The 15,742-nt window shown below is 44.6% G+C and overlaps 1 protein-coding gene across 2 annotated transcripts in view; it reads right to left on the bottom strand.

Moving 5' to 3' along the window:
• Positions 1-15,742, bottom strand: part of rab11fip3 (RAB11 family interacting protein 3 (class II)) — a 173,504-nt gene that overhangs the window by 87,312 nt on the left and 70,450 nt on the right. For both annotated transcript variants that reach the window (XM_063059483.1, XM_063059484.1), the window contains exon 3: positions 13,914-14,005. In XM_063059483.1, the coding sequence (XP_062915553.1) occupies positions 13,914-14,005 (92 nt within the window). The remainder of the gene's footprint in view (positions 1-13,913; positions 14,006-15,742) is intronic.

Genomic DNA, 15,742 nt, shown 5'->3' with positions numbered 1-15,742 from the left:
TTCGTCAGGACTAACTGAAGGAAGAGTTAGTAAGAGATTTGAAAGTTGGAGGGGGAGTGTGAGATCCAAAATGATAGGAGAAGACAGGAGGGGGAGGGATGGAGCCAAGAGCTGGACAGGTGAGAGGCAAAAGGGATACGAGAGGATCATGGGACAGGAGGTCCGGGGAGAAAGACAAGGTGGGGGGGGGGAACCCAGAGGATGGGCAAGGGGTATAGTCAGAGGGACAGAGGGAGAAAAAGGAGAGTGAGAGAAAGAATGTGTGCATAAACATAAGTAACGGATGGGGTACGAGGGGGAGGTGGGGCATTAGCGGAAGTTAGAGAAGTCGATGTTCATGCCATCAGGTTGGAGGCTACCCAGATGGAATATAAGGTGTTGTTTCTCCAACCTGAGTGTGGCTTCATCTTTACAGTAGAGGAGGCCATGGATAGACATGTCAGAATAGGAATGGGATGTGGAATTAAAATGTGTGGCCACTGGGAGATCCTGCTTTCTCTGGCAGACAGAGCATAGGGGTTCAGCAAAGCGGTCTCCCAGTCTGCGTCGGGTCTCGCCAATATATAGAAGGCCACATCAGGAGCACAGCCGACTGTACCTCTTCCTAGAGATGCTGCCTGGCCTGCTGCGTTCACCAGCAACTTTTATGTGTGTTACGTCCTAAGGAGGCCACTTTGGCCCGACAGTATTTTTCCATCTACAATGACCCCAGACAGCATTCAGGTGCTGGTTAAATGATTCCAAAGATCTATACCAGCATCCTGCGCAGGTGGTCATTTTATTTTGAAGAAAAGTTATTCACCAACAACACTGGTCTGTTTTTACTTGGCCCGAGTGTCACTGTTCGATTGTCTTCACTAGATCCACTTACCCACTCACTACCCCATCACCTCCAGAGCTTCAAAACTGGAAGTATTAATACCATAAGACATAGGAGCAGAATCAAGCCATTCAGCCTATCGAGTCTGCTCTGCCATTCCATCATGGCTGATGTATTATCCCTCTCAACACCATTCTTCTGCCTTCTCCCTGTAACCTTTGCCACCCTGACTAATCAAGAACCTATCAACCTCTGCTTTAAATATACTCAAAGACTTGGCCTCCACAGTCACCTATGGCAATGATTCCAGATTCACCATCCTCTGGCTAAAGAAATTTCTCTTTACCGCTGTTCCAAAGGGATGTCCCTATATTCGGAGGTTGTGCCCTCTAGTCCTAGACTCCCCCACTATAGGAAACATCCTCTCCACATCCACTCTATCCAGGGCTTTTAATACTCAATGGGTTTCACACGATCCCCCCTTATTCTTCTAAACTCTAGTGAGTACAAGCCCAGAGCTAAATGCTCCTCATACTTTAGTTAACCCTTTCATTCCCAGAATCTCTTTCGTGAACCATCTCTGGACCCTCTGCAAATACGGTTTATCCTAGATTTCCCCATCAAAAGTACCAATTGAGACACAAGACAACATCTGAAAACCCACCCAGAACTGATCTGCACCACTCTAATCCCTTTGCATACCTCACCCAGCAACACTTTATACACAGAGCAGGGTATTAGGTATTTTAAATCAGACTAACAACCCAAATTAGACTAATACATTTAAGTCTCACCTCAGAAATCTGGGGATGCAAATTCAGTTTATGTTTCAAAATCAGAGAATACATTTTGATAAAAGTAGCCCAGGAAGGGTTCAGTAACAGTATCTGGGAATGAAACTGCTTGTTATTCCCAGGCCAAGGGTCTACATGGTCAATGTCCAGTACTAGTATGATGACCTTCAGCTGCCCGCTGATGTGCCAGACAGTTGAATTGATTGTATTAGAGACACTAGGATGAAAAATCAATGTTGGGCCTTGCCACCTGAACCCACACCCCGAAAAGAGCCCTGCAGCAAAGAAACAGCCCATTTGGCTCATATCGTCTATGCTAGATGTAATGTTCGAATATTGATCATCTACAATGCAAAACTCATAGGCAGGCTAGTCTGCCACTGATGCCAAACAGAGTTCAGATCTAAATTTATTTATCACACATACATCAAAACATACAGCGAAAGGCACTGTTTGGTTCAACAACCAACACACCGAAGGACGTGCTAGGTGCTGGGGCTGCCTGCAAGTGCTGGCACACATTCTGGCATCAATGTGGTGTGCCCACAATGCTCGTCAGAGCAACACAGCACACAACAAAGCAGCACATACTCCGTGACGAAGCAACCACAGCAAAACAGTTCATCCCTCCCACCCACACTCTAACCCCAGGAAAGGCCATCTTGTCAATTCATAGACACTGGGCGTTCAACTTCCCCAGAGATTAGAGGTGCAGCCCTAATGATTTACAATTGAAATGAACAAACTATTTGATATGAACAATACTATTTCCCTACAGGCAAAATTCGAGAACTATAGAACATTCTCTATCATTTAATAATCTCAGTAGGACAATGCTATGTAGATATGGGGAAATCTTCTCATGTTTCCTGCTTTTAAACTTGAACTTCTTATTGGGCAATTAATATTCCACACATGAAATTTTGGTTACTTGACCAGGATACACTATCCATTCCTAAATGGGTAGAACTTGGACTTTGATAAGTCTTGGCGCCTTTTTTTGTCATTACTTTCCTCTCTGTATCAAATTCATATTAATGTCATAGAATTAGTAATATCTATAAAGTGTACTTGTTAAAATTTACTGGGTGTGCTGGCTGATGATTGATGTTTGGGATTGATTCGGGCGGCAACTGACCCTGAGGGGAGTGTTGAAGCAGGTGCTGGGCGGGATTTCCCCTAGACATACACGAGTCAATACAACGGAACGTTACGCAAAGAACAAATGAATTGCTACTCCAGATCTGATGCAGCATGAAAAAACACAATAAGATAAAGAACACAAATAATTAAAAAACACAATAAATATAAATACATAAGACATATAAATACAGTGTCTGTACCTAAGGTGACTCTGACAGGAAATGATACTTAGTGGTGGTTGGGGGGGTGTAGAGGGACGGGTTAGTGGATGATCCTCTCAATTATGGGAATACACCTGATAAATCTCTATTGGACTGCCTCCAAAGTTACAATATCAAATGCAGACTAGGAGGTACCTATTGCTACGCAGTCACAGTTACATTGTTGGGAGTGGGAATGCTAATTTGTACACAGCTAGCTCCCACAAACCAGTAATAATTTGCTAACCTGCTGAATGATGTTGATTGCATGATAACATTTGGCCACAGTATTTTTAATTGCATCCCAGGTTAATATAATTTCTGAAAGATAACACCCCTGCCTGATTTTTATGCTCAGCTCACTGGAAAGGCATCTGAACTCAATACAATTCAGGCAAACATAAGGCCCTCCGGCAAAGTTTTTAATGACAGCAGGTTTGTGATGGGAAGGACAAAGAAATAACACAACTTAATCTTATGAACAAGCTGTGAAGGGGCAACAACAAGAGATGTAGAACATAGCACAGTCCAGGCCTTTCAGCCACAATGTTGTGCTGCCATTTTAACTCTAAGGTCAATCTAACCCTTTCCTCCCACAAAGCCCTTCATTTTTCTATCATCCATGTGCCTATCTAAGAGCCTCTTAAATTTCCTTAATGTATCTGCCTCTACCACCACCCCTGGTGTATGCATTCCACAAACCTACCACTCTCTGTGTTAACAAAAACTTACCTCTGACATTCACCCCATACTTCCCTCCAATCACCTGAAAGTTATGCTTCTCATTAGCTATTACTGCCCTGGGAATAGACAACTTCTTCAGTGTGGCAAATGAAGAGTTTTAAGGTAAAGCAACTTGGCTTCACAATGTAGCTATATTTGTCTTATGTAATTACAAAGTTTGAGATCTATTAGGAAGTATTACCAAGGGAGCCTCACACCGCATCAGTGGAGTTTTCATCATCAGAGAAGCCAACAGCATTTCACCAGAACCACCACAAAAATTCATGGTGGCAGCTCATCGCTTTCTCAACTGCATTTTGGGGAAGATCAATAAACACTGAACATAATGACACACAAATCTGGAAATTAATTAAAAGAAAAGGCTCTTCTCTGAGCTACTTCCTTAAAAGCTCAGTTTATTAACATTTCATTTAATTTAGCGGTACAGCCCTTCTGGCCCAAGGAGTCTGCACCACCCAATTCCAATGTGACCATGTAACCTAATTCGTACGTCTTTGGAACGTGGAAGGAAACCGGAGCACCCGGAGGAACTTCACGCAGTTATGGGGAGAACTTACAACTCCTTCAAGGTAACGGTGGAACGAAACCCAGGTCCCTGGCTCTATGATAGTGTTACGCTAACTGTATGCTATCGTGTAGCAAGGCTATCTGTTACTCTGTGATCCAGAAATTGCAGGCACAAATATCTAAATGTCAGACTAAAGGACAACTGTCATCATCTCATGGGGTCCAAATGGGACTACATTTGGGAGTATCCATCTTAATTATTTGTTTAAAACCTTTCCTGGAACAACAACACTATCAGTTTCATAGTAATTTCAGAAATGCAATGCACCTCTGAACAATAACAGCAATTATTAAAAGCAATCCAAGTTCAGACGTGCAAAACAGCTTTGTCTGTATGGTAACCCGACCAACAAACCCACTCTGCACCTCACATGAGCCCAGCACAGACATGCAATCACAAAGAAAGTGCAACAGCATCTTTACTTTCTTAGGACATTAAAGAGGCTCAGCTTAGACCATAAGGCATAGGAGCAGAATTAGGCCATTCAGCCCATCAAGTTTGCTCCGCCATACCATCATGGCTTATCCTGGATCTTACTCAACCCCATCCATCTGCCTTCTCGCCATATCCTTTGATGCCCTGACTGATTAAGAAACTATCAACTGCCACCTTAAATATACCCACAGACTTGGCCTCCACCGCAGTCTGTAGCAGAGCGTTCCACAGATTCACTACTCTCTGGCTAAAACAATTCCTCCTTACCTCTGTTCTAAAAGATCGCCTCTCAATTTTAAGGCTGTGCCCTCTAGTTCTGGATAACCCCATCATAGAAAACATCCTCTCCGCATCCATCCTATTTAGTCCTATCAATATTCGGTAGGTTTCAATGAGATCCCCTTCACATTCTTCTAAATTCCAGTGAGTACAGGCCCAAAGCTGCAAAAACGCTCGTGTGTTAACCCCTTCATTCCTGGAATCATCCTCGTGAACCTCGTCTGGACTCTCTCCAATTTCAACACATCCTTTCTGAAATATGGGGCCCAAAACTATTCACAATACTCCAAGTGCAGCCTGACTAGTGTCTTCTAAAGACTCAGCATTATCTTCTTGCTTTTATATTCTATTCCCCTTGAAATAAATGCAAACATTGCATTTGCTGCCTTTACCACAAACTCAACCTGTGAATTTACCTTTTGGGAGTCTTGTACAAGGACTCCCAAGTCCCTCTGCAACTCTGATGTTTGAACTTGCTCCCCATATAGATAATAGTCTGCATTATTGTTCCTTTTACCAAAGTTCATTATCAAACATTTCCCAACACTGTATTCCATCTGGCAGTATCTACAGAAGGCACTGCCTGGCTCAAGATGGCAATTTCCATGAACTATCCCCACCATGCAAGCCATGCCATCTTTTCACATTTAACATTGGGCAAGAGGCCTGAAGTCCCACACCACAAACTTCATAAACAGTTATCATTTGAATTTTAAACCAACTAAATCCCTCATCATTTCAGCTTAGCAACACTTTGTACTAAAATAAATTGTTCTTTTTGTTCTAATTATGTTCTTTCTGATAAAAATTGTGTCTAATTTATGTTTTTCTTCTGAATGCTGCTTATATGTTGCTATTTGCCTGTAATACTGCTGCTAGTAAGCTTTTCCATTGCTCCCATGCATCCAATCACTTGTGCATGCGATAATTAACTAGACAATCGAATGGTCCCACAGTGTACCCTCAAGGCCAGGACAGCAGCAATCTACCCTCCACATCACCAGTACATTTTAGCGGTGTAGATTGGTGGCTTTTCCCTCAGGCTAGCCATATATGTCTTGTACCTCTGCAAACCACATGCTTAAACCTTCATTCACTTCTTTAGGAATGAACATGATTATAAAAGCTGTTTTTGTGCTGCTGAGCCTCAATTGCCTTTATTGTTATTGTTCAGAGGTGCACTGCTACCACCAGGGAGGAGGTACCGGAGCCTGAAGACACACACTCAGTGTTTTGGGAAAAGCTTCTCCCCCTCTGCCATCAGATTTCCGAAAGTTTATCTAGTTATGGTGTTGGCGCGTGGCCAAGTGGTTAAGGCGTTGGTCTAGTGATCTGAAGGTCGCTAGTTCGAGCCTCAGCTGAGGCAGTATGTTGTGTCCTTAACCACACATTGCTCTGCAATGACACCGGTGCCAAGCTGGATTGGCCCTAATGCCCTTCCCTTGGACAACATCGGTGGTGTGGAGAGAGGAGACTTACAGCACGGGCAACTGCCGGTCTTCCATACAACCTTGCCCAGGCCTGCGCCCTGGAAACCTTCCAAGGTGCAAATCCATGGTCTCACGAGACTAACGGATGCCTATGTCTCTAGTTATTGAGATACAGCACAAAATAGGCCCTCCGAGCCATATTTTTAGATACATACATATATTATACACACACATACACATAGAATACATACACATACACTTATAAATAATAATGTATCTTATTGTAATTTATAGTATATTTTATGTACTGCAAAGTACTGCTGTCACAAAAGAATAAATTCCATGACATGTGTCAGTTATAATAAGCCTGATTCTGATGAAAATGGCTGAATAGAAAGTGAAGGCAGGTTATTATCTTACAAAATATCACCTGAATCGCAGCCGCGCTGCTTTGCAAATACAGGAAATTAGCTGAGCAGGAATTGTTAGTGCAAGTAGAGGCAGCGTCGCCAGAGGTTCCTGTACAAACAAACTAGCCTCAAGGGCAACAACGCCTGTGGGTCACAGGTTTAAGTCATAATCAGTAAATGGAGATTGAGATGCCATTTCAAGTCACCAAAGTGCTTTAACCGGCTGGATGGAAGCAATTTTGCCATTAAATGCCCACGCAAAGACCCCATCAATTCCCGAAGTATTCTGTATTAATATAGAATAGTACAGCACAGTACAGGCCCTTTGGCCCACAATGTTGTGCCGACCCTCAAACCCTGCCTCCCATATAAGCCCCCACCTTAAATTCCTCCATATACTTGTCTAGTAGTCTCTTAAATTTCACTCGTGTGTCTGCCTCCACCACTGACTCAGGCAGTGCATTCCACGCACCAACCACTCTCTGAATAAAAAACCTTCCTCTAATATCCCCCTTGAACTTCCCATCCCTTACCTTAAAGCCATGTCCTCTTGTATTGAGCAGTGGTGCCCTGGGGAAGAGGCGCTGGCTATCCACTCCATCTACTTCTCTTAATATCTTGTATACCTCTATCATGTATCCTCTCATCCTCCTCCTCTACAAACCTTAATCTCTGATCATAATGCATACTCTCTAAACCAGGTAGCATCCTGGTAAATCTCCTCTGTACCCTTACCAATGCTTCCACATCCTTCCTATAGTGAGGCGACCAGAACTGGACACAGTACTCCAAGTGTGGCCTAACCAGAGTTTTATAGAGCTGCATCATTACCTCACAACTCTTAAACTCTATCCCTCGACTTATGAAAGGTTTCTTAACTACCCTATCTACCTGTGAGGCAACTTTCAGGGATCTGTGGACATGTACCCCCAGATCCCTCTGCTCCTCCACACTACCAAGTATCCTGCCATTTACTTTGTACTCTGACTTGGAGTTTGTCCTTCCAAACTGTACCACCTCACACTTTTCCGGGTTGAACTCCATCTGCCATTTCTCAGCTCACTTCTGCATCCTATCAATGTCTCTCTGCAATCTTCGACAATCCTCTACACTACCTACAACACCACCAACCTTTGTGTCGTCTGCAAACTTGCCAACCCACCCTTCTACCCCAATATCCAGGTCGTTAATAAAAATCATGAAAAGTAAAGGTCCCAGAACCGATCTTTGTGGGACACCACTAGTCCCAACCTTCCAATCCAAATGTACTCCCTCTGCCACGACCCTTTGCTTTCTGCAGGCGAGCCAATTCTTAATCCACTTGGCCAAACTTCCCTGGATCCCATGCCTTCTGACTTTCTGAATAAGCCTACTGTGTGGAACCTTGTCAAATGCCTTACTAAAATCCATGTAGGTCACATCCACTGCACTACCCTCATCTATATGCCTGGTCACCTCCTCAAAGAACTCTATCAAGCTTGTTAGGCACGATCTGCCCTTCACAAAGCCATGCTGACTGTCCCTGATCAGACCATGTTTCGCTAAATGCCCACAGATCCTATCTCTAAGAATCTTTTCCAACAGCTTTCCCACCACAGACGTAAGGCTCACTGGTCTATAATTACCCGGACTATCCCTACTATCTTTTTTGAACAAGGCAACAATATTCGCCTCCCTCCAATCCTCCGATACCATTCCTGTGGACAACGAGGACATAAAGATCCTAGCCAGAGACTCAGCAATCTCTTCCCTCGCCTCGTGGAGCAGCCTGGGGAATATTCCGTCAGGCCCCAGGGACTTATCCGTCCTAATGTATTTTAACAACTCCAACACTTCCTCTCCCTTAATATCAACATGCTCCAGAACATCAACCTCACTCATATTTTCCTCACTGTCATCAAGTTCCCTCTCATTGGTGAATACCGAATACCCTGCAAAAAAATCATCCCAATTCCCACCCGCAAGTTCTAGCCTTATAGCCTCATAATTTGCCCTTCCCCAATTAAAAATTTTCCTGTCCTCTCTGAATCTATCCTTTTCCATGATAATGCTAAAGGCCAGGGAGCGGTGGTCACCGCCCCCCAGATGCTCGCCCACTGAGAGATCTGTGACCTGACCCGGTTGGTATACCATTATACTTTGTATCATGGGTTAGGGTCAGCTCAGACCTGTTGGAAGTGTAGCGCATGTCAGAGAAAAACAAAAGTGTAGTCAAGAAATCTTGCAAGAAATATGAAAAAGCAACACACAAAATGCTGGAGTGAGTCAGCAGGTCAGGCAGCATCTAGGGTGAGGAATAAACAATTGAAATTTCAGGCTAACATCCTTCATCAGGACTGGATAGAAAGGGAGAAGATGTCAGCAAAAGGTGTTGGGGTTGAGGGGAAGGAAGACAGGCAAGAAGGTGATAGGTGAAGCCAGGTGGGTGGGGAGTAAGAAGGGATCAGCTGAAGTAAGAAGCTAGGAGATGCCAGGAAGGTGAAAGATTTACTTATAGGTTTCATATTCGAAAAGGATTAGTACAGACAAATGTAGGTAAGACTCTTTGTAGTTATAAGATAAAATAGGAATTTATAATAAGATTTGGCAGAGCACCAAACAATTACTTGGTTCTGTCTTCATTGAAGGTATACTAATAACCTCCCAGAGAAGTTCGGGAAGCAGACATTTAATGAAGAGGAATTTGGAGAAACTATTCATAGTAAAAAAGAAAAGGTTCATCTGGCCAGACAGGGTGCAGGTTGCACCCCTCAAATCACCCACCCAATACCAGCCTCTGAACACCAAGACATGTGTGATCCAATGCTACAGAGGCATCAGTGGAAGGCAAAATCCAAAAGATCATAAGAGATGGGAGCAGAACTAGGCCATTCAGCTCATCTAGTCTGCTCTGCCACTCCATCATGGCCAATTTATTATCCCCCTCAGCCCCAGTCTGCTGCCTTCTCACCACAACCTTTGACACCCTGACTAATCAAGAATCAATCAACCTCTGTTTTATATATAGAAACATAGAAAATAGGTGCAGGAGTAGGCCATTCGGCCCTTCGAGCCTGCACCGCCATTCAGTATGATCATGGCTGATCATCCAACTCAGAACCCTGCACCAGCCTTCCCTCCATACCCTCTGATCCCCCTAGCCACAAGGGCCATATCTAACTCCCTCTTAAATATAGCCAATGAACCGGCCTCAACTGTTTCCTGTGGCAGAGAATTCCACAGATTCACCACTCTCTGTGTGAAGAAGTTTTTCCCAATCTCGGTCCTAAAAGGCTTCCCCTTTATCCTCAAACTGTGACTCCCCGTTCTGGACTTCCCCAACATCGGGAACAATCTTCCTGCATCTAGCCTGTCCAATCCCTTTAGGATTTTATACGTTTCAATCAGATTCCCCCTCAATCTTCTAAATTCCAACGAGTATAAGCCTAACAACAGGAATTCTGCAGATGCTGGAAATTCAAGCAACACACATCAAGGTTGCTGGTGAACGCAGCAGGCCAGGCAGCATCTCTAGGAAGAGGTGCAGTCGATGTTTCAGGCCGAGACCCTTCGTCAGGACTCCTAGTTCATCCAGTCTTTCATCATATGAAAGTCCTGCCATCCCAGGAATCAATCTGGTGAACCTTCTTTGTACTCCCTCTATATACCCGATGACTTGACCTCCACAGCTATCTGTGGAAATTAATCTCTCGGATTCACCACCTTCTGGCTAAAGAAATTCCTCCTCCTCTCTGTTCTAAATGAATATTCTTCTATTTTAAGGCTCTGCCCTCTGGTCCTAGACTCTTCCCCTATTGGAAACATCCTCTCCACGTCCATTCTATCTAGCCCTTTTAAAAATTGGTAGGTTTCTTCTTAACTCCAGTGAGACTTACTGAGAACTCCTTGTCTAGAATTGTGCTGGCTGCACACTGCTCACTGCTATTTTAAATCCAAGGGTACATCCTCATGACCACTTAGAAGTTCAACGGCTCCAAAACAAGTCAGCGCTGCTGGCATGATGCTAAACAGGTCCAATATACAATCAAAGAAAGAATGAAATAAGCACAGAGTACCGGGATAGGAAGCTGGCCGGAGGTGTATGACACGGAGTACTGGGATGGGAAGCCGTTCGGTGGTGTACGACACTTTCAGTACGCTGGATGAACTCAGCAGGTCGGGCAGCATCAGTTAGAAATGATGAGTCGACGTTTCGGGCCAGAACCCTTCGTCAGGACTGAAGAATGGAAGACGGGGGAAGAATCTGAAGAATGCTTGTAGCTTCAGTTGAAAGACAAAGGGGTGGGGGAGGGGAAGCATTGACGTCATAGCCCTGAAAACAATGGGTAGTAGAAGAAGGAGGCGGAACCATGAGGAAGTTGGGGGAGGGGGCAGAGTGAAATAGGAATAGAGGTAGGGAGGGGGAGGGAATTACTGGAAGCTGGAGAATTCTATGTTCATACCAAGGGGCTGGAGACTACCTAGACAGTATATGAGGTGTTGCTCCTCCAACCTGAGTTTAGCCTCATCATGGCAGTAGAGGAGGCCATGTATGGACATATCTGAATGGGAATAGGAAGCAGAGTTGAAGTGGGTGGCTACTGGGAGATCCTGTCTGTTGTGGCGGACGGAGTGGAGGTGCTCGACGAAGCGGTCCCCCAATCTGTGTCGGGTTTCACCGATGTAGAGGAGGCCGCACCGGGAGCACCGGATGCAATAGATGACCCCAGCAGACTCACAAGTGAAGTGTTGTCTCACCTGGAAGGACTGTTTGGGGCCCTGAATGGTTGCAAGAGATGAGGTGTAGGGACAGGTGTAGCACTTACGCTTACAGGGATAAGTGCCAGGTGGGAGATCAGTGGGGAGGGACGTGTGGACGAGGGAGTCGCGGAGGGACCGATCCCTGTGGAAAGCAGAGAGGGGTGGAGAGGGAAAGATGTGCTTAGTGGTGGGGTCCTGTTGAAGGTGGCGGAAGTTGCGGAGGATAATGTGCTGTATCCGGAGGCTGGTGGGGTGGTAGGTGAGGACAAGGGGAACTCTGTCCCTGTTGTGGTGGCGGGAGGATGGGGTGAGAGCCGAAGTGCGGGAAATGGAGGAGATGCGGGTGAGAGCATCATTGATGACGGAAGAAGGGAAACCACAATCCTTAAAGAAAGAGGACATTTGAAATGTCCTGGAACGGAAAGCCTCATCCTTGGAGCAGATGCGGCAGAGACGGAGGAAATGGGAATAGGGAATGGCATTTTTGCATGTGGCGGGGTGGGAGAGGTATAGTTGAGGTGGTTATGAGAGTCAGTGGGCTTGTAGAAGATGTCAGTGGACAGTCTGTCTCCAGAGATGGAGATCGAGAGATCGAGAAAGGGGAGAGAAGTGTCCGAGATAGACCAAGTGAATTTGAGGGCTGGGTGGAAGTTTGAAGTAAAGTCGATGAAATTGGCGAGCTCAGCATGGATGCAGGAAGCAGCATCAATGTACCTAAGGAAAAGTTGGGGAGCAGTACCAGAATAGGTTTGGAGCACAGACTGTTCCATATAACCCACGAAGAGGCAGGCGTAGCTGGGTCCTATGCGAGTCCCCATAGCTACACCCTTAGTCTGAAGAAAGTGGGAAGAGCCAAAAAAGTTATTAAGTGTGAGAACCAGTTCCGCCAACTGGAGGAGGGTAGTGGTGGTGGGGAACTGGTGAGGTCTGGTATCCAGGAGGTAGTGGAGGGCTTTGAGGCCTTCTTGATGGGGAATGGAGTTGTATAAGGATTGGACATCCATAGTAAAAATGTAGCGGTTGGGACCGGGGAATTGGAAGTTATTGAAGAGGTGGAGGGCATGGGATGTATCCCAGATGTAGGTGGGGAGGGATTGTACTATGGGTGACAAAATGGAGTCCAGGTAGGCAGATACAAGTTCAGTGGGACAGGAGCAGGCAGAAACTATGGGTCTGCCAGGACAGTCAGGCTTGTGGATCTTGGGGAGGAGGTAAAACCGAGCGGTACGGGGTGTGGGAATAATGAGTTTAGCCGCTGAGGATGGAAAGTCTCCGGAGTTGATACTCTACCCCCTCCCCCAGCTCCCTCATGGTTCCGCCCCCTTCTTCTACTACCCATTGTTTTCAGGGCTATGATGTCAATGCTTCCCCTCCCCCACCCCTTTGCCTTTCAAATTATTGGTCTTTCAACTCAAGCTACAAGCATTCTTCAAATCGTTCCCCATCCTTCATTCTTCAGTCCTGACGAAGGGTTCTGGCTCGAAACGTCGACTCGCCGTTTCTAACTGATACTGCCCGACCTGCTGAGTTCATCCAGCGTACTGAAAGTGTTGCTTTGATCGCAGCATCTGCATATTATTTTGTGCTTACGGTGGTGTATGACACAGAGTACCAGGACAGGAAGCTGTTGGTTGGTGTATGACACAGAGTACCGGGACAGGGAGCTGATGGGTGGTGTATGGCACAGAGTACTGAGATAGGAAGCCGTTCGGTGGTGTACCGCACGGAGTACTGGGATAGGAAGCCGGTCGGTGGTGTATGACACAGAGTACCGGGATAGGAAGCCGTTTGGTGGTGTATGACACAGAGTACCAGGATAGGAAGCCATTTGGTGGTGTATGACACAGAGTACCGGTATAGGAAGCCGTTCGGTGGTGTATGACACAGAGTACCAGGATAGGAAGCACATTCCATCAAATGCACGGACAATTAGATAGAATGTTTTGATAAAGCTAAACCAGTGGAACAGTTACCTCGCCACCAGTACTCATCCACATTATACTTTAAAACACTAACGGAAGCAACTTCTTCCTGTCAATCTTTTCACTTTAACAGTCATTATATACAGAGAAGACCTACAATTAACATCTCTTTAAAAGTATGCCCACTGCAACACTGCAATAGCTCCTCAGTGATGACTGAATTGAACAATTTGATTTGGTGAAAATGGTAACTCTTCCAAACAAGTACAGGCTGTGCCAAGCTGACCTCAGAGATCAAAGACAAAGCTTTGCTGCTACATTGGTCAATTTTAGTTGTCGTGCAGTTACTAAGTGAACTACTGAGAATCATTTAAACAAGTCAAGTCCTGAAGGTGATAACTTCCAGTGGCAATTGATCATATACTTGCCTCAAAGCAATTGAAGTCCTCAAATCCATCAGAGCAGGGAAGTACGTCGTCTTCATTTCCAAATCCAGCATCATCATTCTGACTGTCAGAATCTGCAGGTACAAAAGGGAAGCTCCTCAGTTTCTTTACACAGGGGAGATACATACCATATTCACATTTGTATGCACACCTTTCTCTCGCTTATTCATATGAAAACTCAATAAGTTTATAAGGTCAATAATATTTCAGATCTAATTAGGAGTAACTGCAAATACATGGCCATCTAACAAAAATAAATTAACACTCACTTCTTCAGATCACTATCATCCTAATTAAGATCAATGACAACAGGGCAGTAGATATTATCTCGATGCATTTGACATGGTTCCACGGGGTAGGTTTTTTAAAAGACACAAAATATTATCTTTATTCGTCACATACACATCAAAACATACAGTAAAATGCACTATTATCCAAGATGTGCTGAGGGTAACCCTCAAGTGTCATTGTGCTTCCAGCACCTACGAAGTATGTCCAGAACTTACCAATCCTAACCTGTACACCTTTGGAATGCGGGAGGAAACCAGAGCACGTGGAGGAAATCCACACAGTTACTGAGTAAGCGTACCAACTGCTTACGGCAGGGACTGAACCCTGATCTTACAGCTATCACTGTAACGCATTACGCTAACCGCTGTGCTACTGTTGCTCAGGTTAAGGCACAAGGGAACCAAGGTGAACTGGACAATTGGACACAAAACTGGTTTGATAACAGGAGGCAAAGAGTGGTGGAAGCTGGCATGGATCATACTGAGCCATATGATGTCTTTCCATGCTGTATGACTATGGCTGTTGGAGGAAGAATTGCAGGATTTAAACCCACCAACAATGAAAAAAACACAGGGACATGCAACGTGGAAGGAAACTTGCAGTTGGTGGTATATCCATGCACCTGTAGCCCTTCTCCACATTGTGTCATCGGAATGAGGAGCTCAAACAGATTACAAAAAACGAGACAAGATAAATATGCATGAAGGAACATGACCAAAACCAAACAAAGGTACATGCAGGAGAATAACAACCAAAGTGTGTTCATTTCTTTGCAATCAACCCTGTGTAACAGTGCTTCTTATTCCTGTTACCACCGGATACTCCCAAAGTGAAACAGCGTTGCATTACATGATCCAGTACTCCAACTTGCTGGTTCCTTCAACCCATCTCAGCAGCTGATTACACTACAACTCCCGTCCATCACCTGGTTTTACAATAAAATACCACACAGTATGTTTCCTAGAGTGGGGGAAAACTAGGACCAGAGAGCACGGCCTCATAACAGAGGGATGTCCCTTTACAACAGGTGAGAAGGAATTTCTTTAGCCTGACGGCAGTGAATCTATGTAATTCATTGCGACAAGACGGCGATGAAGGCCAAATCATTAGGTATATTTAAAGTTCAAAGTAAATTTATTATCAAAGTACGTTTGAGTCACCATATACAACCCTGAGATTCATTTTCTTGTGGGCATACTCAATAAATCCAATAACCATAACAGAATCAATGAAAGAACACACCATCTGGGCGTAGAACCAGTGTGCAAAAGACAACAAACTGTGCAAATACAAAAAGAAAGAAGAAGAAATAATAATAATAATAATAATTAGAATAAAATAATAAGCAATAAATATCAAGAACAAGAGATAAAGGGTCCTTGAAAGTGAGTCCATAAGTTGTGGGAAAATTTCAGTGATGAGGCAAGTGAAGATGAGCAAAATTATCCCTTTGGTTCAAGAACCTGATGGTTGAAGGGTAATAACTGTTTCTGAGGCTCCTGTACTTTTTCTCTGATGGC

The sequence above is a fragment of the Mobula hypostoma genome, chromosome 9, assembly GCF_963921235.1.
Source record: "Mobula hypostoma chromosome 9, sMobHyp1.1, whole genome shotgun sequence".
Lineage (NCBI taxonomy): Eukaryota > Metazoa > Chordata > Chondrichthyes > Myliobatiformes > Myliobatidae > Mobula > Mobula hypostoma.
The sequence above is the reverse complement of the archived record's forward strand: the minus strand, read 5'-3'. Positions and strand labels throughout refer to the sequence as shown.